General features: G+C 36.2%; 1 protein-coding gene across 1 annotated transcript in view; it reads left to right on the top strand.

The window, feature by feature from the left end:
• GC (GC vitamin D binding protein) overlaps positions 1 to 22,597 on the top strand; it is a 43,737-nt gene extending 21,140 nt beyond the window's left edge. The window contains exons 7-13 of the mRNA XM_054486157.2: positions 5,777 to 5,906; positions 7,032 to 7,234; positions 8,844 to 8,973; positions 9,452 to 9,549; positions 11,306 to 11,438; positions 18,097 to 18,151; positions 22,419 to 22,597. Coding sequence (XP_054342132.1) covers positions 5,777 to 5,906; positions 7,032 to 7,234; positions 8,844 to 8,973; positions 9,452 to 9,549; positions 11,306 to 11,438; positions 18,097 to 18,126 — 724 coding nt within the window. The 3' untranslated portion in view covers positions 18,127 to 18,151; positions 22,419 to 22,597. The remainder of the gene's footprint in view (positions 1 to 5,776; positions 5,907 to 7,031; positions 7,235 to 8,843; positions 8,974 to 9,451; positions 9,550 to 11,305; positions 11,439 to 18,096; positions 18,152 to 22,418) is intronic.
• The last annotated feature ends 2,053 nt before the right edge of the window (positions 22,598 to 24,650 follow it).

The following is a 24,650-nucleotide window of genomic DNA, read 5'->3' as shown; positions in this document are numbered from 1 at the left end:
TGAGTTATCTACCTTTGTATTAGTCTATTTTCACTCCACTGATAAAGACATACCTGAAACTGGGGAATTTACAAAAGCAAGAGGTTTAATTGGACTAACAGTTCCACATGGCTGGGGAGGCCTCACAATCATGGTGGAAGGCAAGGAGGAGCAAGTCACATCTTACGTGGATGGCAGCAGGCAAAGAGAGAGCTTATGCAGAGAAACTCCTGTTTTTAAAACAATCAGATCTCATGAGACTCATTCACTATCATGAGAATAGCACAGGAAAGACCCGCCCCAATAATTTAATCACCTCCCACTGGGTTCTTCCTACGACATGTGGAAATTGTGGGAGTTATAATTCAAGATGAGATTTGTGTGGGGACACAGCCAAACCATATCATCCCACCCCTGGCACTTCCCAAATCTCATGTCCTCACATTTCAAAACTAATCATGCCTTCCCAACAGTCCCCCAAAGTCTTAACTCACTTCAGCATTAACTCAAAAGTCCACAGTACAATGTCTCATCCAAGACAAGGCAAGTCCCTTCTGCCTATGAGCCTGTAAAATCAAAAGCAAGCTAGTTACTTCCTAGATACAATGGGGGTACAGGCATTGGGTAAATGCAGCCATTACAAATGAGAAAAATTGGCCAAAACAAAGGGGCTACAGGCCCCATGCAAGTTCAAAATTCAGTGGGGCAGTCAAATCTTAAAGGTCCAAAATGATTGCCTTTGACTCCATGTCTCATATCCAGCTCATGCTGATGCAACAGGCATATTTCCATGGTCTTGGGCAGCCCCACCTCTGTGGCTTTGCAGGGTACAGCCTCCCTCCCAGCTGCTTTCAAAGGCTGGCATTGAGCATCTGTGGCTTTTCCAGGTGCACAGTGCAAGCTGTCAGTAGATCTACCATTCTGGGGTCTGGAGAACGGTGGCCCACTTCTCATAGCTCCACAAGGCAGTGCCCCAGTAGGGACTCTATTTGGAGGCTCCACCCCCACATTTCCCTTCTGCACTGCCATAGCAGAGGTTCTCCATGAGAGCCCTGCCCCTGCAGCAAACCTCTGCCTGGACGTCCAAGTGTTTCCATACAACCTCTGAAATCTAGGCAGAAGTTCCCAAACCCCAATTCTTGACTTCTGTGTACCCACAGGCTCAACACCACATGAAAGCTGCCAAGGCTTGAGGCTTGCACTCTCTGAAGCCATGCCCCGAGCTCTACATTGGCCCCTTTCAGCCACGGCTGGAGAAGCTGGAACACAGGGCACCAAATCCCTAGACTGCGCACATCACGGGAACCCTGAGCCTGGTCCAAGAAACCACTTTTTCCTCCTAGGTCTCCAGGCCTGTAACGGGATGGGCTGCTGTGAAGGCTTCTGACATGCCTTGGATACATTTTACCCCATTGTATTGGGGATTAACATTCAGCTCCTTGTTACTTATGCAAATTTCTATAGCCAGCTTGAATTTCTCCTCAGAAAATGGGCTTTTCTTTTCTATCACATTGTCTGGCTGCAAATTTTCTGAACTTTTATGCTCTGCTTCCCTTTTGAAACTGAATGCCTTTAACAGCATTCAATTCACCTCTTGAATGCTTTGCTGCTTAGAAATTCCTTCTGTCAGATATCCTAAATCATTTTCCTCAAGTTCAAAGTTCCACAAATCTCCAGGGCTGGGGCAAAATGTCACCAGTCTCTTTGCTAATACATAATAAGAGTCACCTTTGCTCCAGTTCCCAAAAAGCTCCTCATTTCCATCTGAGACCACCTTAGCCTGGACCTTATTGTCCATATCACTATTAGCATTTTGGGCAAAGCCATTCAACAAGTCTCTAGGAAGTTTCAAACTTTCCCACATTTTCCTGTCTTCTTCTGAGCCCTCCAAACTGTTCCAACCTCTGCCTGTTACCCAGTATATACCCAGTTCCAAAGTCACTTCCACACTTTTGGGTATCTTTTCAGCAGCACCCCACTCCTGATACCAATTTACTGTATTAATCTGTTTTCATGCTGCTGATAAAGACATACCTGAGACTGGGCAATTTACAAACACAGAGGTTTAATTGGACTCACAGTTTCACATGGCTAGGGAGGCCTCACAATCATGATGGAAGGCAAGGAGGAGCAAATCATATCTTACATGGATGGTGGCAGGCAAACAGAGAGCTTGTGCAGAGAAACTCCTGTTTTCAAAACCATCAGATCTTGTGAGACTCATTCACTATCATGAGAACAGCTCAGGAAAGACCCACCCCCATGATCAATCACCTCCCACTAGGTTTCTCCCACCACATGTGGGAATTGTGTAAGTTACAATTAAAGATGAGATTTGTGTGGGGACATAGCCAAACCATATCAACCTTATATTTGCAACCTTCACTTTGATTTTTGTATGACTACTGTTAACTTGTATTTTAATTTTGATAGTTTCTATGTTGCACTTCTCTCATACTTTCTCAAACATCTAGATTTGCCAACTTTTTTTCCCTCTGTACTTACAGTCTCTTTGATTCCTTCTACTATCCCCACAAGCTTTTTTCCTCTAATGGTAATCAAAGAACATCCTGCCAGCTATGCATAATAAGCTTCCATAATGGGAATAGAAACTACTTTCTTGGCCAGGTGCGGTGGCTTACACCTGTAATCCCAGCACTTTGGGAGACTGAGGTGGGTGGATCATGAGGTCAGGAGATCGAGATCATCCTGGCTAACATGATGAAACCCCTTCTCTACTAAAAATACAAAAAAAAAAAGAAAAAATTAGCTAGGCACGGTGGTGGGTGCTTGTTGTCCCAGGTACTTGGGAGGCTGAGGCAGGAGAATGGCATGAACCCGGGAGGCAGAGCTTGCAGTGAGCCAAGATTGCGCCACTGCACTCCAGCCTGGGGCAACAGAGCGATACTCCATCTCAAAAAAAAAAAAAAGAAACTGCTTTCTTGAGTACTTTAAATATAATAGTCCCTCAGAACTACTTGAATACTCAGTGACAGTTTCTCTAGTCCTTTCTTTAGTTTTCCTTTTACATAGAAATAGTAGTTTGACAGGTAGAACAGAGGGAATTTATAATATAAAGCCACCATATATATTACTTATATAATCATTAAGTGATACTTGTATTCATGTCCAGAAATGTACTTCAAGGAAATAGCATTTGCTATGAACAGATTTAGCTATAAAATGTTGCTACCACTTTTTTACATTAAAAAATTAGATATTTTCTAAATGTTCCAAGTTAATTATCACATATACATATTCTTTTTAAAGGCTACATAATATTCTACTGTATGTATATACCAAATTTTCTTTATTCATCTGTCAATGGACAATTGGATTGCTTCTGCCTCTTGGTTATTACATAATATATTGTTAAAATTATATAATAAAGAAATATTTAATGAAAACTATAAAACATTGCTAAAAGAAATCTAAAAAGACGGAAATAAATGAAAAGCTATCACATGCTTGTGGTTTGGAAGTCCTAACACTGTTTAAATGAGAGCAATCTAGAGACTTGATGCAATCCCTATCAAAATCCTAATGCCATTTTTGCAGAAATAGAAGAAAACATCCTAAAATACTCAAGAGACCCCAAGTAGCCAAAATAATCTTGAAAAAAGAACAAAATTGGAGGTCTAACACTTTTGATTTTGAAACATTCTACGAAGCAACAGTAATTAAGACAGTGTGATGCTGTCATGAAGACAGATATGTAGACCAATGAAACAGACTAAAGAGTCCAGAAATAAACTTTTGCATATATGGCCAAATGATTTTCAGCAAGGGTGCCAAGATTACACAATGGGGTTAAAAGATAGTTTCTTCAACAAATGGTGCTGGGGAAATCACATATCTCCATGCAAAAGAATGAGGTTGGAACTTTATATAATGTATAAAAATGAATTCAAAAGTGGATTGAAGGCCCAAATGTTAAGACCTAAAGCTATAATACTCCCAGAAGAAAACATAGGAGAAAAGCTTTCAGGATATTTGATTTAGCAATGATTTCTTGAATATGACACCAAAGTACAGGCAACAAAAGCATAAATAAACAAATGGAACTACAACAAACTTTAAAACTTCTACATTTCAAATGACACAATTAACAGAGCAAAAAGGCAACCTACGGAATGGGAGAAAATATTTGCAAATCATGTATCCAATAAGCGTTTAATATTCAGAATATACAAGGAACTTCTATAACTCAACAACAAAAAAACAAGTAGCTTAATTAAACTAGGGGTAAAAGACTTGAATAAACAATTATCGAAAGAAAATATACTAATGTCCAATAAACATATGAAAAGATGCTCAATGTCACTAACCTTAAGATACATGCAAATCAAGTCTACCGCCATACCACCCTGAACATGCCCAATCTTGTCTGATCTCAGAAGCTGAGCAGGGTCAGGCCTAGTTAGTATAATAATTGGATGGGGGAAATGCAAACCATAGCTACAGTGAGGTATCACCTTATACCCATTAGGATAATCACTATCAAAAGAACAGAAATTGGCAAATGTTAGCAAAGATGTGTAGAAATTGGAATGCTTGTACACTGTTGGTAGGAATGTAAAGTGGTGCAATCATTATGGAAAACAGTATGGAAGTCCCTTAAAACATTAAAAATAGAATTAACATGTAATCCATCAATTCTACTTCTGGGTATATATCTTAAAAATTCAAAGCGGGATCTCAAAGAGATTTGCACTTCCATGTTCACTGCAGAATTATTCACAATAACCAAGAGGTGGAAGCAACCCATATGTCCATCAACAGATGAATGGATGAAGACAATGTAGTATATACATACAATGGAATGTTATGTAGCCTGAAAAAAGAAGAAAATCCTGTCACATGCTACAAGGATGAACCTTGAGGACTTTCATTATGCTAAGTGAAATATGCCAGTCTGAAAAGGACAAATACTGTACAATTCCACTCATATGAAGTATTTAAAGTAATCAAAATCATAAAGACAGAAAATAGAAAGGTGGTTGCCAAGGGATGGGAGGATGAGTGAGGGGAAGTGGGAGCAGAGCAAATCAGTGTTTAATGAGTATAGAGTTTTAGTTTTGCATGAGAAATATTTCTAGAGATCTGTTGCAAAGCAATGTAAATATACTTAAATACTGAATGTATACCTTAAAAATGGTCAAGATAGTAAATTTAATGTCATTTTCACCCCAATTTTTTAAAATAATATTTAATCATATTCATGATATATTAGGAATATTAATATTGAAAAAATATTTAATGTTATTCCTGGTATATTAAGTGAAAAAGGCAAATATGAGAATAGTATAGCATACCATTCACACATAAGATACTGAAAGGTTACACACCCAAAATGTGAACATTTATTAACTCTGTGGTGTAAAGCTACAGGTCTCTATAGTTTCTAAAAGAATTTATAAAACACACTTTTACAATTCTGTGAGAGGCCACAAAAATACAACATTGGCCTTATGAATAGAGAGAAAGAGACATTTGTGACGTCTTCATTGATGCTTTAGATCTAACATTTTAAAGGAGTGCTTTCACTATGTATATCTGGCAAGAAGAGAAGCTGCATTTAGGTACTGAAAATTTGAAAAGATTCATTAGGGATCTCTTGATCTTGAGTCTGTGGCTTGGGTACATGAGATCTATCTCATGGCAGATGTGTTCCCATGCATCTCTTGAGGCCAAGGAGTTGAAACTGTGATATTATTTCTCCAAATAGTGTGTTCATCACGAAACCAAGAAAACTGAGAATGTTGATAAGCTAACAAATTTATTTTTAACTGTTTAGCAATCTCATAAAGTTAGCCCAAAAAGTGCCTACTGCTGATCTGGAGGATGTTTTGCCACTAGCTGAAGATATTACTAACATCCTCTCCAAATGCTGTGAGTCTGCCTCTGAAGATTGCATGGCCAAAGAGGTAAGACAAGCTTTATTATCATTATCACCATGTGCCAGGTATTGTGTGCCAAGTACTGAGTGGCAGGTACTCTTCTAAGCTCTATTTCATATGCATTATCCTAACGGATGCTCACATGTATCCTATGAAATATAAATAATTCTTAACATCACTGTACAAGTGAGAAAACAGAAGATTAGCAAGGGTCAATAATTTGTTACCACATATCTAGTAAGTGGCAAAGTCCATATGCAAAGACAAGATTATCTGATTCCCAAGACCTTATGCTACTTGCACTGTATGGTATTCATTACCACATATGGTCATTTAAATTTAATTATAATTAAAGTTAAACATATATGTTTAAGTTGAATGTGATTTAAAATTCAGTTCTTCAGTTACACTAACCACATTTCAAATGCACAATGGTATTGGGCAGTGCAAATATAGATCATTTTCACTATTGCATAAAGTTCCATTAGGCAGCACTTCAACCATTATACTAGTAGAAGCTACGACTGTTTTTATTATACTTTTTATAATTTGATGCCCATCTCAAATTTTTTTTACCATTTTTCATTCTCATAATCCTTTAAAAATATTTAAATGTGAATAATTGCTTTAGCTGAAGGTCAGTCTCCAAGATCTTGTCAATCTCTGTAGTAATAGATACATTGTGTTGCCTTGTCTTTTTCCATTAAAAACGCATGTCTGTATTAATAGATGTTTTTCTATAAGGATTTATAATGGCTAAATAGGACTCTGTTGCCTATATCCATTTTGTGTATTACATCTATCTACCTAGACACACCATATTTTTATTTTACTAATCTTCTATTGTATTTAGGTTGTGTTGATTTTTTAAAAATATTTTAGGCAATATTGCACTTAATAGCCTTATAGTTGTTGTCGTTTTATCTATAATTATTTTGAGTATAAATTCTTAAAAATAGAATTGTACATTTTTAAGACTTTCAGTACATATTGACAAATTGCCTTTCCAAATATTGTACCAATTTTCTTTCTGAGAGTATTCATACTGACTTTCATAAATGTGATGCCAAAGCTTGTAAGCCTATGTAATTCTTATTTTTAATTAGACTATCAGGAAACTAACAATGCACAAACTAACCATTCGTTTTGTAGCTGCCTGAACACACAGTGAAACTCTGTGACAATTTATCCACAAAGAATTCTAAGTTTGAAGACTGTTGTCAAGAAAAAACAGCCATGGACGTTTTTGTGTGCACTTACTTCATGCCAGCTGCCCAACTTCCCAAGCTTCCAGATGTGGAGTTGCCCACAAACAAAGATGTGTGTGATCCAGGAAACACCAAAGTCATGGATAAGTAAGTAGAGGTGATGTGAAAACGTGTTCCCATTTTAAGTTCATCTGGACAAAAAGTGGGGGCCAGCCAGATGGAGGGAAGGTATGCTATCACTCATTTCAAACATAGGCAAAGTACTACCTTTATGCTTTTCATGGACTTTAAGTATTTGTTAATTAATTGTAAATGACTAAAATTTTTAAAACACCATAATCAATTGAGTGTGATAGAAAGATTTTGGGTAGGGAGAAAGGAGCTTAGAGTTCCTAATTGTGCCTCTTCTGATTCCTGTGCATGGCCAAAAGAAGTGACTTGACAATTCTGAACTTCAGCCAATTGTTAATTAATTTGAAAATGTTAATACTTGCCTTACTTAGCACACAGATTGCTAATGAGAAATGCATGTAGAAATGTAAGTGAAAGTAAATGTGAAAACATATATTTGTATACAATGCTGAACACATGTAAAATATGTCATGCAACCAGAAATGTTTATAATATTATTAACTAGTTGTATCATATTACTTCTGGTTCAAAGTCACAAATCAAAAGCCTAAAGTATACTAAACTTTTGGAAAATAAGCATTTGATACAAATAAAAGAGATAGAAAGCACAGAATATTTTTTTCTTAGCATTATCAATATTCATTTTCATTAAATTTAAAAAGATATTTAATGCAAAGAAATGGTAAACTGTTATCTTGTTTTATCCAACCAAAAAAAAAAGTAAGTTAAATATACCATGGTTTGAATAGATGTGTATGCATAATCATGGCATAAAAATATTTCACAAATAATTTGAAGCAGCAGGTTGAAATATCAATTAGCAATATCAAATGGCAGAAGTTACATAGGACTGAAACTTTAATTTACATTTTTCTAAATGTGTATTGTTTTTATAAGTGCATAGACAGCAGTGGGATAAGACATAACGAAAGAATTTACACAAACCTATTTTCACAGAAAAGCCTTTTGAAGTACCCACTTGATACTTTATAGAGGTTCAATTGTATTATGCTTGCACAAAGATAGTTCCTTATACATTTGAAGTAGATATGTTTACATATAATATATTTAAATGTTTATTACACGCAAAGCTTTAATTCAGTATTGACTAGTCACAATAGCAAGTATTAACAGCTTGTATCTCAATGAAAGTATTTTATAATCCAAAGCCTGTTGATTTAGAGTCAGTCTGAGCTAAATCTCTTCTGTCTAATTAACACGCAGAAACCAGGTGCTCTGCCTTTATGATAGATATTTCACATTTTAAATTGTAGGCCAGGCACGGTGGCTCATCCCTTTAATCCCAGCACTTTGGCAGGCCAAGTCAGGCAGATCGCTTGAGGTCAGAAGTTCCAGACCACCCTGGCCAACATAGTGAAACCCCGTCTCCACTAAAAATACAAAAATTAGCCGGGCATGGTGGTGGGCGCCTATAATCCCAGCTACTCAGGAGGCTGAGGCATGAGAATCGCTTGAACCCAGAAGGCAGAGGTTACAGTGAGCCAAGATGGTGCCACTTCACTCCAACCTGGGCGACAGAGGGAGACTCTGTCACCAAAAATAGATAAATAAATAAATAAAAAGGAAATATATAACACATGTCTCCTTTTCTCCCTCATGCTAGGTATACATTTGAACTAAGCAGAAGGACTCATCTTCCAGAAGTATTCCTCAGTAAAGTACTTGAGCCAACCCTAAAAAGCCTTGGTGAATGCTGTGATGTTGAAGACTCAACTACCTGTTTTAATGCTAAGGTATATTTGCTAGATTTTCTTTATCAAGCACATAGATCAAGGGTTGGAAAATTATAGTTCATGGGCCAAAACTTGCTCACTGCCTACTTTTGTATGGCCTACAAACTAAGAATAGAAAAATGGTTTTACATTTTTACATTGTTGGGAAAAAAGCAAAAGAACATCAGTATCTCACGACCCATGAAAATTATTCAAAATTCAAATTTCAGTGTTCATACATTAACTTCCAGTGGGACACAGTCATCCTCATTTTTTCTGCAAAGCTTACAACTGCTTCTGTACAGAGTTGAGTAGTTGCAACAAAGACCACATATGGCCTGCAAACCCTAAAATTATTATCCAGCCTTGAAAATATTTGCCAATGCTTAATGTAGATAATACTCATACTGATACAATATTTGGAATTTTGATTTAATGGCCTAATGGGACAATGTTTCAAGACAAATAATTTTGTTATGCAATTATTGTTTTCTTACAGGGCCCTCTATTAAAGAAGGAACTATCTTCTTTCATTGACAAGGGACAAGAACTATGTGCAGATTATTCAGAAAATACATTTACTGAGTACAAGAAAAAGTAAGAAACTTGTTCTGGCTGTATCCTCCAAATTTATCAATAATATTTTCTTAGTACTATGAATTGAAAGCATAGTTGAACACTTAAGCTTGTCTTCAGTGAACAACAACAAAAGGAGGTTCAATTAGGAGTTTTTTAAAGTAGTCAGAATCTCATAGAGTGGAATAATAGACACTGGAGACCCCAAAAGGTGGGAGGGTAGGAGAGGGGTGAAGGATAAGGAATTCCCTATTGGATACAATGTACACTATTTGGGTGATGATTATACTAAAAACCTAGACTTCGCCACTATGCAATACATCCATGTAACAAAAATGCACTTGTACCCCCTAAATCATTTTATTTTTTAAAAAGTAGTTCGAATCTAACATCTGTATAAGAAGAAGCTAAGTTTTTCTGGGGGAAAAATGTCATGTGTAGCAAGTGGGTGGCCAATTAAAACAGCCATAAAAATATAGATTACAAAATCTATCTGCAGGAACTTGAGTCAAAATGGAAAAATGAGCACATAGCTTAGCAACATTCTTACCCCAGAATTTTCTGTAGATATTGCTGTACAAAATTGAGGACCTATAAAACTGCTAAAAGTGTTATTTAACTTCATGGCATATTGCCTGGCAAGAAGACCCAAACTTTCAATCAAGCATACTGTCAGCTATCACCAGCATATATTCCCTATAAATTAGAAATAGAAATGTTAACTACCAATAATGTTATATAATAGTCATTTTTCTCAATTAAGAGAAGGAAAAAGCATTTCTCTATAAATAGAGATTAACAGTAAAATAATAGGCCATAATAAGGTAAGAAGTGGTACTGCGTTCTTGGGGAAAGTCTCCACTGAGAAAACCATGTCAGTTTTCCTAACATTAGTAAATTTCTCAGATCCTATTCCCTCCATCCCAACATTTTTTTTTTTGCCTCCTCTGAGTCTCTTCTTGCCTTATTTGTGCCCCCCGGCAGCTCAAACCTACTTGTTTCGACAATGATTTTATGAACTAACTGGTCCCCCTTACCCTTTTGTCCCTTCCCAGCATCCACCCTTGCCAAGCCCAACTCTAGATTAATTTGAGTCTCCTTACCTCCCATTGCCCACCACTGGGCTGGCAAGCATTTCCTGAAGAAAGTCATAAAACCAGGGTGAGTTGTTCATTATGGGAGTGGAGAGACACCGAGATCATTGATTGTACAAATTGAAAGAATCAGGAGATATCAAGTCCTATCACCATCCTGAAAGAGAGATGGAGAGTTCGTTTTCAGTAGAGCTAAAAATAAGAGCCAAAGTTTCCTTACTCCCGTATCAGTGTTTTCCAACATAGTGAGTTGAGAAGTAGATAAATTGAGGGTGAAATTATATATATTATGAGAGGAAAAAAAGGCATTAAGGTGGTATGAGGTCCTGTAAAGGAAATATTATTTAAGGAATTTGAAATTTAAAACTGAAGAGAAGGTGAAAGGTTAGGAAAAAATAGAAGAGCTACACTTCCATGTTGAAATAATGAGCAAATGAAAAAAGACTAGACTTCCAATTCAGCAGCGATTTTTATGTTTACTTTTATGATCTCGAAGAGGCATGTTTCACTTTCTGATCTCAAATTGACTATTCTATACTACAGGTATAGAATTTTTTTGAGACAGGCAAGTATTTCTATTTTCATTTTTATTGTAAAAGATCTGAAGTGGCTGTTATTTTGCATTAGAAATTTGTATAAAATAAATACATGTAGTAAGACCTTACATTTAAATGGTTTTTCAGACTGGCAGAGCGACTAAGAGCAAAATTGCCTGATGCCACACCCACAGAACTGGCAAAGCTGGTTAACAAGCGCTCAGACTTTGCCTCCAACTGCTGTTCCATAAACTCACCTCCTCTTTACTGTGATTCAGAGGTAGGAAAATGTAACCCTCCACTTAACAAGGCAGAATCTTTTAAGAACATATGCACTCCAATCTACTCATTTCTTTCCTGTTATTGAGATGCCATTATGTGACAGGCTTTTCCTGGTGTTATTGTAACTTGGCTGTCTTTGCAACAAAAGTAAGAAACATAACTGTTTTCATGCTATGCTCATTTAAAAGCAAGTTGAGGTAGTCGTAAAACAGGAAATTTTATACTTTTTTTAAGAAACAAAAGAGTCTGTGAATACAGGCAACAAAGTATGTGTAGTGTTTTACAAATTGTGAGTTGTAACCTAGTAACAGCCTATTTAAATGAAAAAGAGAATAAGAATACAGTGAGAACATCAGAGTTCATTACCTTCACATAGTGAAGGTAAATAGTATTTCATGTATTTGTATGTGTGTTTATGTAGATATATACATATGCATATATAGGTAGGTAGATTGATAAAAAGAAATACTTTAGAAAAATGGGGTCATATCATACCTTCTATTAATATGTTAATTGTAAAAATATTATTTAACTTTGTTTTAATATGACATAAGAAAAAAATGCAACTGAAGAATTTCTAAAGGTCACATAAATGTTTCGTTACTATAAGAGTTATTTTCTAAAAACTAAAAAATGATTTTAAAGAATATTAAAATTTTAGTCATTTTTTATTACAAATTTCTTTTTTAGACACTATCAGTTGGCACCAAACTCTGAAAGCTAAAGATATTAGAAGTCATATATATATATTATATAATATATATGATATATATATAATATATATTATAATATATATATAATATATATATTATATATATATATAAGTTTCCCTCCCTACTCCCCTCAATTTTGGATAGTTCTTGGATTCATCTTTCTTTAAATGTCCCTTCCCCTCCTCCCTGTCTCCCCTTTTTCTTCCTTCCCCTCCAGCTTCCTGGTTCAGGTCCAATATTGTTAACAGTAAAATAACCCCTTCCCCTATTCCCCTCCTCCTTTCTCTCTTTCCCCTTCTCTCTCATAAATGTATTTGCATAGTTGCCAGATCATTTATTTTTTAGTTTGTGCAAAACACGGGCAGTTCTGGCCAGACCTTTTTGTTTTCTCTGATAGTATTAATAGATGAATTAGTGTTTATCTAATCACCACATCTGAGGCCTATTGGTTTTCTCCTATAAACCACAGTGTTAGGTTGGTATCTTGTAGTCTGCCCATCTTTATACAGACTGAAGGTGTGAGAGAGGGGAGGAGACCTCAGGTAGGTTGTGTGGGCCCATTGTTAGTAGACCTGAGCTATGCTTCGACTTCTGAGATTTCAAGTGTCTTATGCTAAGATTTCTTTCACCAAGTCAGTATCTGCCCTATTCTCATGGTGAGGGGTGTGTTTTGCTGGCCTTTTTCAGAAAATGTCAGCCCATATGTTCACATCCTCCATTTTACCTGTTACTCTCCAGCAAGCATTTCATTTTTTTAGAAGAGTCAAAAGATAAAAACAACACTTCATTTCACTTTACTGCTTATTTGGAGACATTAGTAATAACTCCAAGAATTGTGTTTTCTTGCCCACTCTATTTCTGAAATATAGAGGCAGGGTTAGGAACAATTCTATGCCATACCAAATGATACTTAGGTTAAATGATTTCATGCCAATTAGAAGCCCTTAAACCCTTTTTTTTGGAGATGAAGCCTCGTTCTGTCACTCAGGCTGGAGTGCAGTGGTGAGATCTCGGCTCACTGAAAACTTCACCTCCTGGGATCAAGTGATTCTCCTGCCTCAGCCTCCCGAGTAGCTGGGATTATAGGTGCCCGCCACCATGCCCAGCTAATTTTTGTATTTTTAGTAGAGACAGGGTTTCACCATGTTGGCCAGGCTGGTCTGGAACTCCTGACCTCAAGTGATCCGCCCGCCTCGGCCTCCCAAAGTGCTGAGATTACAGGTGTGAGCCACTGCGCCCTGCCAGAAGCCCCTTTCTATAAGTGAAATAATTTAAGAATTTATCTGAAGTTTTGTTCATTTATCAGCCACGAAAGCAATAAAGTCCAGTTTCTATTAGACTGCATTTAAAAATATCCAAGAACTTAATGTTTAAAAAAGCACGTCACAAAAGTATAAATGTTCAAAGAAAACTATAAAGATCATCTAGTGTAATTTCTCACTCAGTTAATTCCTTCCAGAGGTGCATTCAGCCTCCATTTAAATTTCTATAGTCAATTTATCTACTCCTAGGAGTAGAAATGGAAATGGCCTATTTCATTGCCAGGTAGCTGCATTATGAGAACATTCTTCTATAAATTAAGCTGTGATATTCCCTTTGTAATTTCTCCTGCAATCACCCTGGCTTTCTCTATCAACTAGAAAATGTCTATTCTCTGTTCGCAATAGCAGCTCTTTTATACTTGAAGTGACTTTTTAAAAATTAAGCTGTGTAAAGTATTTTTTTAAAGTCTTGGGCTATGCATTCCAAATTTCTTAATATTCATATTTTAGTAAAGTTTTATTTGTTTTGTTATGTTTTGTTTTGTTTTATTTTATTGTACAGTGCCTAAGTAAAAAGTCTTAGTTTGACAAATGGAGCTACATCTTTTTCTAATTTCTTCCTTATAACCTTAGGGATTCTGGTTTCTTTTCTAATTTCCATATTTACACTCTGGTCCCAAACCTATTTGCTAATCTTGTTTGTAACAATTTATAAAGTCAGAATTCCAGATGAAGAGAGTATGGTAGAATAAAAGCCTTTTCTTTAAATTCTCCTGACAAATACGCCATCTTAATCTTTCATTAAAATTCAAACTACTGTTCATGTCCTTCGCCCACTTTTTGATGGGGTTGTTTGTTTTTTTCTTGTAAATTTGTTTGAGTTCATTGTAGATTCTGGATATTAGCCCTTTGTCAGATGAGTAGGTTGCAAAAATTTTCTCCCATTTTGTAGGTTGCCTGTTCACTCTGATGGTAGTTTCTTTTGCTGTGCAGAAGCTCTTGAGTTTAATTAGATCCCATTTGTCAATTTTGGCTTTTGCACATTGCGCACATGTACCATAAAACCTAAAGTATAATAATAATAATAATAATAATAATAAAAATTCAAACTACTTAAGATTCTCAACATAAAAACAGAAGAAGCTGGATTGTCAGAATATTTTGGTCATTGTGGGCATTAAAACATTTTTAGCATAAAATAATTAATTAAATTGAACAGTTCTTTCCTTTCATACCAAGTTGCTTTTGGTAACCTAAATTTAGTTTCAATTTAGGTGGCCTTAACCTAGAAAAATAAAATCACCTTACATAGAAGTTGTTTGCTACCAGAAAAATTTGCTCTGAGAGTCTGTTATTATGAAAGAAGAAGAAAACAGTCTAAATGTCTTTTAGATTCTATAAGAAATATCACTTTTGAAACCCTTCTCTGTCCCTTTGTTATCTCTCTATACAGATATGCACTGTCCTGCCTGACACCATACAAGACAAACTGAACTTTAAGCGCAAATTCATGCTTCCTAAAAGCCCCTGGTTTTTCATTTCTTTGAGCTGGTTTTCAATACATTTTTCATTATAACATATTGCCATTCAAATCATTACAATGATGAGAAGACAGGTTTGTAGCTCTCTCTCTTCTTGCTTTATTGACAGTAAATTTATAGCAGCTGAGTAGCCTATCTTTCAGTAATTGCTAAAGTAGAGTGAGATGAATGGAGTTGTTGAGGTACTTGTGCACATTTATTATTCAGAGCACTCAGAGATTAAATCCTCTGCTATTTCAATTAGCCTTCTGATTGCCTTTGTAAACTGATCTCATAGCTAGGTAGGCAAGCTCACCCCTCCTTTCTGACTTTACATTAGTGCAACATCTGTTTGAACAGCATTCTCTTTAATTTCCAGTGCCTAATGTGAATGTCCCATTTGTCCTATAATATTTGGATCCTAATTTGTGAGATCTCCTTGTCATACATTTTCTTGAAAAAACTTTTCCTTAAAAGTAATATCCATCTACTCCTTTCACTGCAAGTCACTTATATCCATGGATCAGTCTCTACTTGTCATTCCAAATATACTTGGCACAACTACTGGAAGACTGGGAAAAGGGGCTTCTGAACCATACTTACTGTTTCATTACATGGGTATCTACCCCTATCCTCACCCAATCTTGAAATGATCAGGAAATAGAACAATCAATGTCATTTTCTTTTGGCTTTACCATGGCACTCTTAGAACTGGTTCATTTGTTTATGCCAAAAAAGGCCCATTTGCCTGCAGAAAAACCTATAGTTACAAAATTAGACTTGAAATCTTTTTTTCTCTTTCTACCATCATTCAGGCAGGGCATCCCTTTGCGTTCTTCTGAGAACTCATTACTATGCTTCCTTTAAAATGTTTCAACAGACTGCTAGTGAGCATCAGATATGATTTCCCAAAGTATTCCAAAAGTCATTGTAATATGCTGGAATTGATCACTAAAATCTTGAAAACACAGAGACAAATACAAATAGCCAAGTGGAAGCCGGGCAAAGAGGAGACTGACAAGTAGTGTGAGATACTGTCTACTCCCCACCACCTGTCTTTCTTGTATCAGGAAAAACTAGTATAGTCACTGTAGTTTGTTTTATCTCTCGGTATAACTTGATTTTATAATCCTCAGTGTCATAGCTATCATTGATTAAGCCATTGCTATATGTTAAGCAGAAATATTAATAGCCTGGTATGTATATATTTATAGAATAACCCAAAACAATTCTAGATGTTAATTAATATTTTAATTCCCCCTTTTACAGATGGATTGAATAAAACTTACAGAGGTTATATGATGTTAGGAAAATCTAAATTTATTCTGTATTAGTCTGTTACTCTCCCTCAATGTCCTTGTCATAGACTTCAGCCCTAACTTATCTAGTCATGACAAAAGCAAACTATTGATAGAAGACTATTGACTGAAAATCCAAAATTATTGTTAAGTAGCAAAAATGATACCAGGTTGGTAATATCGCTGTGAATTTTATCCATCTCACTTCCTTGGACTCTTCCTCCATTAGATATACTCTCTTTTGTGTCAACATTTTTGCCAGCTCTGTCTAATTTGTATTAAAGTTACTCTTCTTCTTACCTCAAAAAATAATAAATAAGGCACTTTAGACACCTCCCTAGCTATATTTCTTTCTCCTCCCTTACAGCCAAGATTCTTGCAAGAATACCATATACTCCAACTCCTCATACCTCTTATTAATTCCTCAACCCTTTGCAGTCTGACTTTTGATGGTACCATATGACTATCAACAAAGGCATGCCAACAATATGCTTCTTGTTAAATCTAATAAACATTTTTCAATTCTTACCAGATTTCTCCACAAAACAGTTGATACCCGTAAGTATTCCTTCCTTCTTGAAACAATTTACTTAGCACCTGTATTATTTTCTACTTTTTGTCTTTCTATGATTCCTCTCTTCTTGTTCTATTTCATATTGTCCTCTTCCTTTACCTGTCTCTTAAATTTGTTTCCAGAGTTTTTTCCTTGCTCTTCATTTCCATGGCACTACATTTTCTCAACTGTTTTCATCAATGCTTATGCTTTTAATCTCCAAATCTCTACCTCCAACCAAGATCTCTCCCTCAGCATTAGGATTTTATCCAACTGTCTAGGACTCTCTTCTCCCCCAATATCTTGTCCCATAAGAAACTGAAAATCAACACGGACAAAATATTTTTCCTATAACCTGCTCTTAGGTTTTTTGAGTTTATGAATAGTATCATCATTTACCCATTGCCCCACGATGAAAATTTAGTGACTCTTTTTATTTCTCCTTCTCTTTTTCCATATGCACCAAATAAAATTCCAAATCCCATCAATTCTAATTCTGCAACATCTCTCAATCTCCCACCCACATTCTTCTACATTCTTGGTATTTAGTTTCAGACAATCTTTCACCTGGTTTATAGCCTGTCCATTGGTCTCCCACCTCCAGTCTGCCCACAGTGCTTCACATTCCAATCCCATCTCTATACTGAGGTCAAATCAACCTTTTTAAAACACAAAAATGGTTAATACTCTTCTCTAATAGTTCTCATTGCTTGCAAATTAAAGTACTTTTTTTTTTTTTTTTAACAAAATAGAGGTATTTTGGAACTTGATTTCTTCTCCAAGTAGTAACTTGCTATCATCACTTGTTGTGCCTCCTGCTTGGGTTCTCCTGAACTACTTGCACTTTTCCAAACACATTAAACTTGTTTTTACCTCAAGGCCTTTGCACATAATGACTCCACCTGCTTGCCCTATTTCTCATCAGGCTTGCCTTGGCTGAATCGTTCATCAGGCTTTAGAGTTCAAGTTAGAAGACATCTCCTCCTCTGAGAATTCTTCCCTGGCACTCAAACTTCTCTGTTGTCGCATAACATTCTATTTGCATCCAATAATTAGCACTTATTAAACTCTACTGCCATTTTTTCTTGTCTACTTTTCCCAGCAGACTGTAAGCCCTTCAAGGGCAGAGATGATGTAAAGCTAAATAAATGCAAAGGGTGGCTAATAAAAAATTGCAATGTGACATTGCATCTTGGCAAGAATCCACTCCTCTAACCAAGGTTTCAAGATTTTGTATACCTTCTGCATGATCTAGTACCCTACAAATTAAATACTTCATAAGTTATATAACATTCTTTTTTCATTATCAGATTGATGCTGAATTGAAGAATATCCTGTAGTCCTGAAGCATGTTTATTAACTTTGGTAAGTATATTTTTTAAATGCAGGACCAAAGGATACAGCATTGTAGGATGTATTTTAAATATCAAAGAATGGGAAGGAGACTTTAGTAAATTTATTCTTATCTGTTCAAACTCATTTTACAGATGAGAATATTAAGCACCGAGAAAAGTTAAAGAGCTTACACTTACACAAGAGCAGCCAACTTCTGATATATTTAAGACTAGAATCCAGGTTTACTGGTCCCCTGCCTTGTGCTTCATCCATCATAATCTCACATGTAACATAATGACAGCATAAAGAACATTTAAAGGATTCTGATGCACTTCAATAGGAAGAACTCTGAGTTTAAAGACAGGGCTCATCAAGTCTTAAAAATAACACAGCAAGGACCTTAGGAGGAAAGGAACATTCTTATTCAAATGAAAACAATACTGTTGAAATATTATTACTTGCTTTTTTCAGTTACTATATTTTCACCTATTAAAAAAATGCCAGATGAAGATATTAAGAACATAAAATAGTTTATTCTGACATAAGTTCACATCTTGAACTGAAGGTGACCTGAACTCTGCACATTTCAACAAAAATATTTTTTCTCCAGATTCAACTGTATTTATGCTAAAGATATTATGCCTGAGACTTTTGATACAAACTTGTTTGGATCTCAGTTCTTAGCTGAACTGAGGCTTTTCAATAATGTCAATGTTTATTTTGCTGACTTACTGACAACTCTGCCCAAAATAATGTGGAAACAAAAGCCTTCCAATCCATTGATTAATAATATTAAATCATTTCACCATATTCAGCTTTTCAACTATTAATTATTTAAATCTTCTGAAGCTGTAAAAAAGAAAATTAACACTCTGAGAACCAGTACAAGGGAGATGGTCAAGAAAACTCATATTTGAAATCACCCAACCTGAATTAGAATCCCCACTCTAACTATCTGTCTGTGAGTTTGAGCAAGTTATCTATCCTGTCTAAAGATGAGTTTCCTTTCATGTAAAATGAAAATTTCAATATCTCCCTCACAGTGTTGTTAGAATGATTGAGGTGATGTATATCAAATATCTAAAAAGTAGTAAAAATGAATATTAGCAGTAATACTAGTAAAGTTGTTTCACTGATGCTCCTACTACTACTGATATGAATCTAAACTAAAAAGTTTTCCTGCCCATATATTTTTGTGCTCTGGTATAAAAATATCATGTCCCAAAGATAAAGTAAGTTCTCTAAATAATTTTCCAAGGAATAAAAATCAAAATGCAAGTTATTTGAAGTATAAATATTCTAGAGTTAAAATAGTTTCTGATCTCTGTTGCTGCTAAATTATTACATCTTCCCCCCCATTTGAATGAATCTACTTTCCCTTTATCTCAATCAACATATAATAATCTCCAAAGAGTTAAAATCCCAATATGCAACAGTGACCTCACCTCTCATCCTTCAAGATTTCTTAAGCTTTAATTAAGAGTCAGGGTTATTTGGAAAGCTATATGATAACTTTGATTTTGAATATGTTTTTCGCTGGACTTTGTTATTATTCAGAACTCACAGTGCATTTCTTTAGTGGTGTATGTTTTTAGGCTTTGGGAAAACTAATTAAAATAGAAGATATCCTAAGATAAGTAAGGAGGAAGTAATAATTTGATGGATTTCAAGAGATTTCTTTTCAGAACAAATTTCAGAAGTATTTTTTTTTTTTTTTTTTTTTTTTGAGATGGAGTCTCGCTCTGTCACCCAGGCTGGAGTGCAGTGGCGAGATCTCGTCTTGCTGCAAGCTCCGCCTCCCAGGTTCACGACATTCTCCTGCCTCAGCCTCCCGAGGAGCTGGGACTACTGGCGCCCGCCACCACGCCCAGCTATTTTTTTTTTTTTTTTTTTTTTGTATTTTTAGTAGAGACGGAGTTTCACTGTGTTAGCCAGGATGGTCTCCATCTCCTGACCTCGTGATCCGCCCGCCTCGGCCTGCCAAAGTGCTGGGATTACAGGCATGAGCCACTGCGCCTGGGCCAGAAGTATTTTTAATGCTAACTCGATCAAGAGATAAACTTGGTTTGTCAGTGACAAACTAATGAAGATTCTAATATACTGATTCTTCTGGTTCATGGTCATTATCTTCATCTGATAAGATGAAGAAATGAAATTTCTTATCATTTCTCCTGTGTTAGTCTACATTTTTCTCTGGTCTTTAATTAATCCTTTGATTTCTGTACCACTCAATTGTTTGGCTACCCAAATACATTTTGATCATCTGGATGGATTATTCACATATTCACATATTCCTTCCTAAAATTATTCACATATCCCTTCCATGGATTTTGGTAACATGCATTGAGTGTTTTGAGCTCAATTTTATCCACTGCTTGTTTATCACCATTGCGTTCTGCAATGATGAAGGCCTACCAATGCTCAATTATTTCCGGAATAGTTACATGGCTTTGAAAAAGCAAATTATACCTTGTTCACAAGGTTATAGGTCTGAGGTACTTGATATCCAGAAATAATGAGACCACAACTTTACCACTTATCTTAGGTTTCCAGAACACAACCAACTCATTGCAGTTCCTGGGTTCCAGGGAGAATTTTGTAGCTGTATTGGATGATTGTGAAGTCATCCAACTATCAGCAGCATTGCCCCCAAAATAACACAATCCTAGTCATGAGTTACTCTAAATCCAGGTCTTAACGTAATGATTTCAGAGTAAGTGCTGAGTACTTTCCCTCAGATAGATCAGTCTTTTCATCATATATTAAATTATTCAAGTAGAAAATATCCATTTTCTTCCCTTGTTGTAACAGGTGATCCGCAGAAGTGGCACATTGTTTAGAGTGAAGCAGTTCCTAAAACCATTAAGCCAGCTTTGGTTGGCTATGTGTTTCATTTCCATTTAAGCCTACCCATCTCTAGTTAGGGATTTGACTCACTCATAGAAGTTGAAGCCTTTTGTCTCAAGGTATTCCGATCCCTAATAATACCTACAATTCATGTCTTCCAGTCAACAGTTTCACGCTATTTCACTCTCAATTAGAGTCTTATTGAAAACTTCAATTCTCATCTTGACAGTTATTGGTCTCCTTGATCAATCTTTTTCTTCAAGCCTTCAAGCTCCAAATTGATTGTGGCCACACTTGCATGCAATTTTGGAGACAGAATCTCTGTCTCTTCCCCCCCACCCCGCCCACACCAAGATGGAGTCTCACTCTGTCACCCAGTCTGGAGTGCAGTGGGGCAATCTGGGCTCACTGCAAGCTCCGCCTCCCAGGTTCACGCCATTCTCCTGCCTCAGCCTCCCGCGTAGCTGGGACTACAGGTGCCCACCACCACACCCGGCTAATTTTTTGTATTTTTAGTAGAGATGGGGTTTCACCATGTTAGCCAGGATGGTCTCCATCTCCTGACCTTGTGATCCGCCCGCCTCAGCCTCCCAAAGTGCTGGGATTACAGGCCTGAGCCACCGTGCCCAGCAAATCTCTGTCTCTCAATTATCTCACAAAGCCAGGTATTTTTTGTTGTTAGCTTTGGAAGCAAGTAGCAGTCCCTCTGGGTTGCCAAAAACATAAATGAGTTGCCCACAGTGTACAATCAGATTGGGTGAAAATATTTTAGATACCAGAATCACACCCAGCACAGACAGTTGCTCACACTGTGAGAGAAACATAGGAACTGAGGCTGTGAGGGAACAGATTCGTGTCTCTTATTGCATCCTCACTCCAAAGCATAAACTTGTTGAAGACAATGAAACATGGAATTTTTTATACTGTGCAAATAGAACTATGACATAACTATATTATATTGTCCTGGAAGAGGGAAAAAGTTAAGGGAGACAAATTGGCCCTAATACAAAGTAGAAGATGATTTGATAAAAATTCACACTCAGTGTTTTGCTAAAACTACTCAACTATTGTCTCAATTCCATGATTGGGGGCCTCATTATGCCACTGGTTGACAGTTTTGCCTTGGCCATAATTGTTATTACCATAGAGCAAAAAGTCACATTCATCACCAGTTAAAAATATAATTAAAAAACAGTGCACAATGTACAATGTACCCTGGTGTATGCCATATAAAGCCATCACTATTGGTATTGGGTCTGTCTTAACATTTTTTTCTTATTCTGGACCTGTGAGATGGACCATAGTGGATATATGGGTCATCCTAGACAGAGTCATTTTTGGCATAAATATTAAAATAGCATGAGGTTATATGTGTCTGTTAAGCAATATTATGGTTGTTGCCCATTAGCTCTGTTTTTCTAACATAAAATTCATTTCACTATTCTCATAGACCTAGAGTTGGAGCCACCCAGGGGAATGATCTCTGATGACCTAACCTAAGCAAAACCACTGAGCTTCTGGGAAGACAACTAGGATACTTTCTACTTTTTCCAGCTACAATGTCTTCATACAATGATAAGTATGATGATTTGCTATCAAAATAAATCGAAATATAATGCAAACCATAAATATGACTGAGAATTATGTGGCTCTTCACAATGTTGATCTTTAGAACTATTCCTGTGTCTTTCACAAAAAATGCTACAGTAGGCAGTCTCATAAGGCCTGTTTTTGTCTAGATCTCTGCTGTTTCCTTCTAAAAGACTCAACACTAAGCATCCACTTTACAATTCCCAGTATGCTAAACTCCATTCCCTGATTGATTCTCAGGCTTAGTAGGTACCATTAAGAAAAAGTTAGGCTGGGCGCAGAGGCTCACACCTGTAACCCCAGCACTTTGGGAGGCCAAGGCGGGCAGATCACAAGATCAGGAGTTCGAGACCAGCCTGGCCAATATGGTGAAACCCTGTCTTTACTAAAAATACAAAAATTAGCTGGATGTGGTGGCATGCACCTGTAGTTCCCGCTACTCGGGAGGCTGAGGCAGGATAATTGCTTGAACCTGGGAGGTGGAGGTTATAGTGAGGGATATCACGCTACTGCACTCCAGCCTAGGCAACAGAGCAAGACTCTGTCTCAAAAAAAGAAAAGAAAAGAAAAAAAAGAAAAGAAAAGAAAAAGTTAGACAGCCTTCCACTATAAAGCCTAGAATATCTCACTTTATAAAAACTAACAGCCAAAAACCAACAACAGTAACAAAAATATTCCTGAAACTACCTTCATGCGTCCAGCCACAAGTTGCTTGGAATTAATTAAATAGTATCTGTCTTGCAAAAAGAAAATCTTTGTAGCTTGAAAAAGTTTACTTTTACAAAAAACTCCTGAGAGAAATTTATAGAGACAAAGTTCTAAAAACATGATTTTTCTGCTTAATTCAATATACCACATATAAAAACATATACAACATTCTATGTGCCCTTTTTGCCCAGGGAAAAATGAAAATGTTCTCTCTATTCTGCTTTAAAGGAAAGTTCACATGTTCAGAGTAAATACCTCTCTGAAACTACTAAAAAACATGCAACCTTCTATATGTAGAGTTAATTGCATCAGGGAATTTGAATTCACCTCATGTTAGATGTAGAGTTATACAATAGATGAAGCAATTTTATGGCATATATAATTTGAGTCAAATTAACTAACATACCTGTCACTCCTCAAAATTCTAAGTCCCATGAAGGAGGATTTCATTAAGTGAGCCAAGGTCAAGTGACCATGCCTTTAGCTGCCAGGAACTGGGAAATAAAATGCCTGCCCCTTGCAGCTTCTACATAGAAGGTGTAGCCCTACCTTTCACAAAGATTTCAAAATGAGAAATAAACCTCAAACAGAGAAGTTCTTTGGGTGACAGAAAGTCAAAAAGCAATAAACTATCTGCTAATATTTAGGCAGCATTTTAGATTTTTAAAAAATTCTCTTTCAAAAATTACCTTACTGAAGCTTCAAACAACTCTGAGAAGTAGGTATCATCGCATTGATAAGACACAAGGAGACTGAGACTCCAAAAATGTGAATCAGTGGCTCCAGGTCACAGAGTTAGCAAATAACAAAACAAGGCCTTAGTTTTCAATTGCAGCATTCCATGGAAGGTGGATGGACATACCTGATGAATGTGTTCCCTGATCAAATTAGTTTTACCATCAGTATAGTATATCTCTTCTTTGAAGTCACAGTGTGCTGTATGTAATTCAGTGCTTCCAGATTTATTTAAGTGCTAACCCCTTTTCCTTTGACTATTTCCCAGAATTATTCTCTATAAAATTAATTTTGGAAAATTCTTTTCTTATTTGAAAAATTACATTTATAAATCATTCATTAACTACTGCAAACTGGTCCCTTTTGGTAAAGTATTTTCATGCTTGACCTGATGGAACTGGGTGTTTTTTTGTCACGAAGTAGTCAATAAATATACAATTCACTGAAGTAGGGTTTTCATAGTTCCCATGGATATATTTTCCAGCATACTCTTAAACACATTTCACCATTTTTTCTTATATTAAGAATCGCTGACAGAAATATTGTAATTTTAGTAAAAGAGTTTTAATGTTAGATCTAATATGCATAATGATGTAATTTGTTCCATTTCCTAGGAAGCAGAGCTCTTTTGATAATATATTGCCAAATT

This window comes from Pongo pygmaeus, chromosome 3 (genome assembly GCF_028885625.2).
Source record: "Pongo pygmaeus isolate AG05252 chromosome 3, NHGRI_mPonPyg2-v2.0_pri, whole genome shotgun sequence".
In the NCBI taxonomy this organism is placed as follows: domain Eukaryota; kingdom Metazoa; phylum Chordata; class Mammalia; order Primates; family Hominidae; genus Pongo; species Pongo pygmaeus.
The sequence above is the reverse complement of the archived record's forward strand: the minus strand, read 5'-3'. Positions and strand labels throughout refer to the sequence as shown.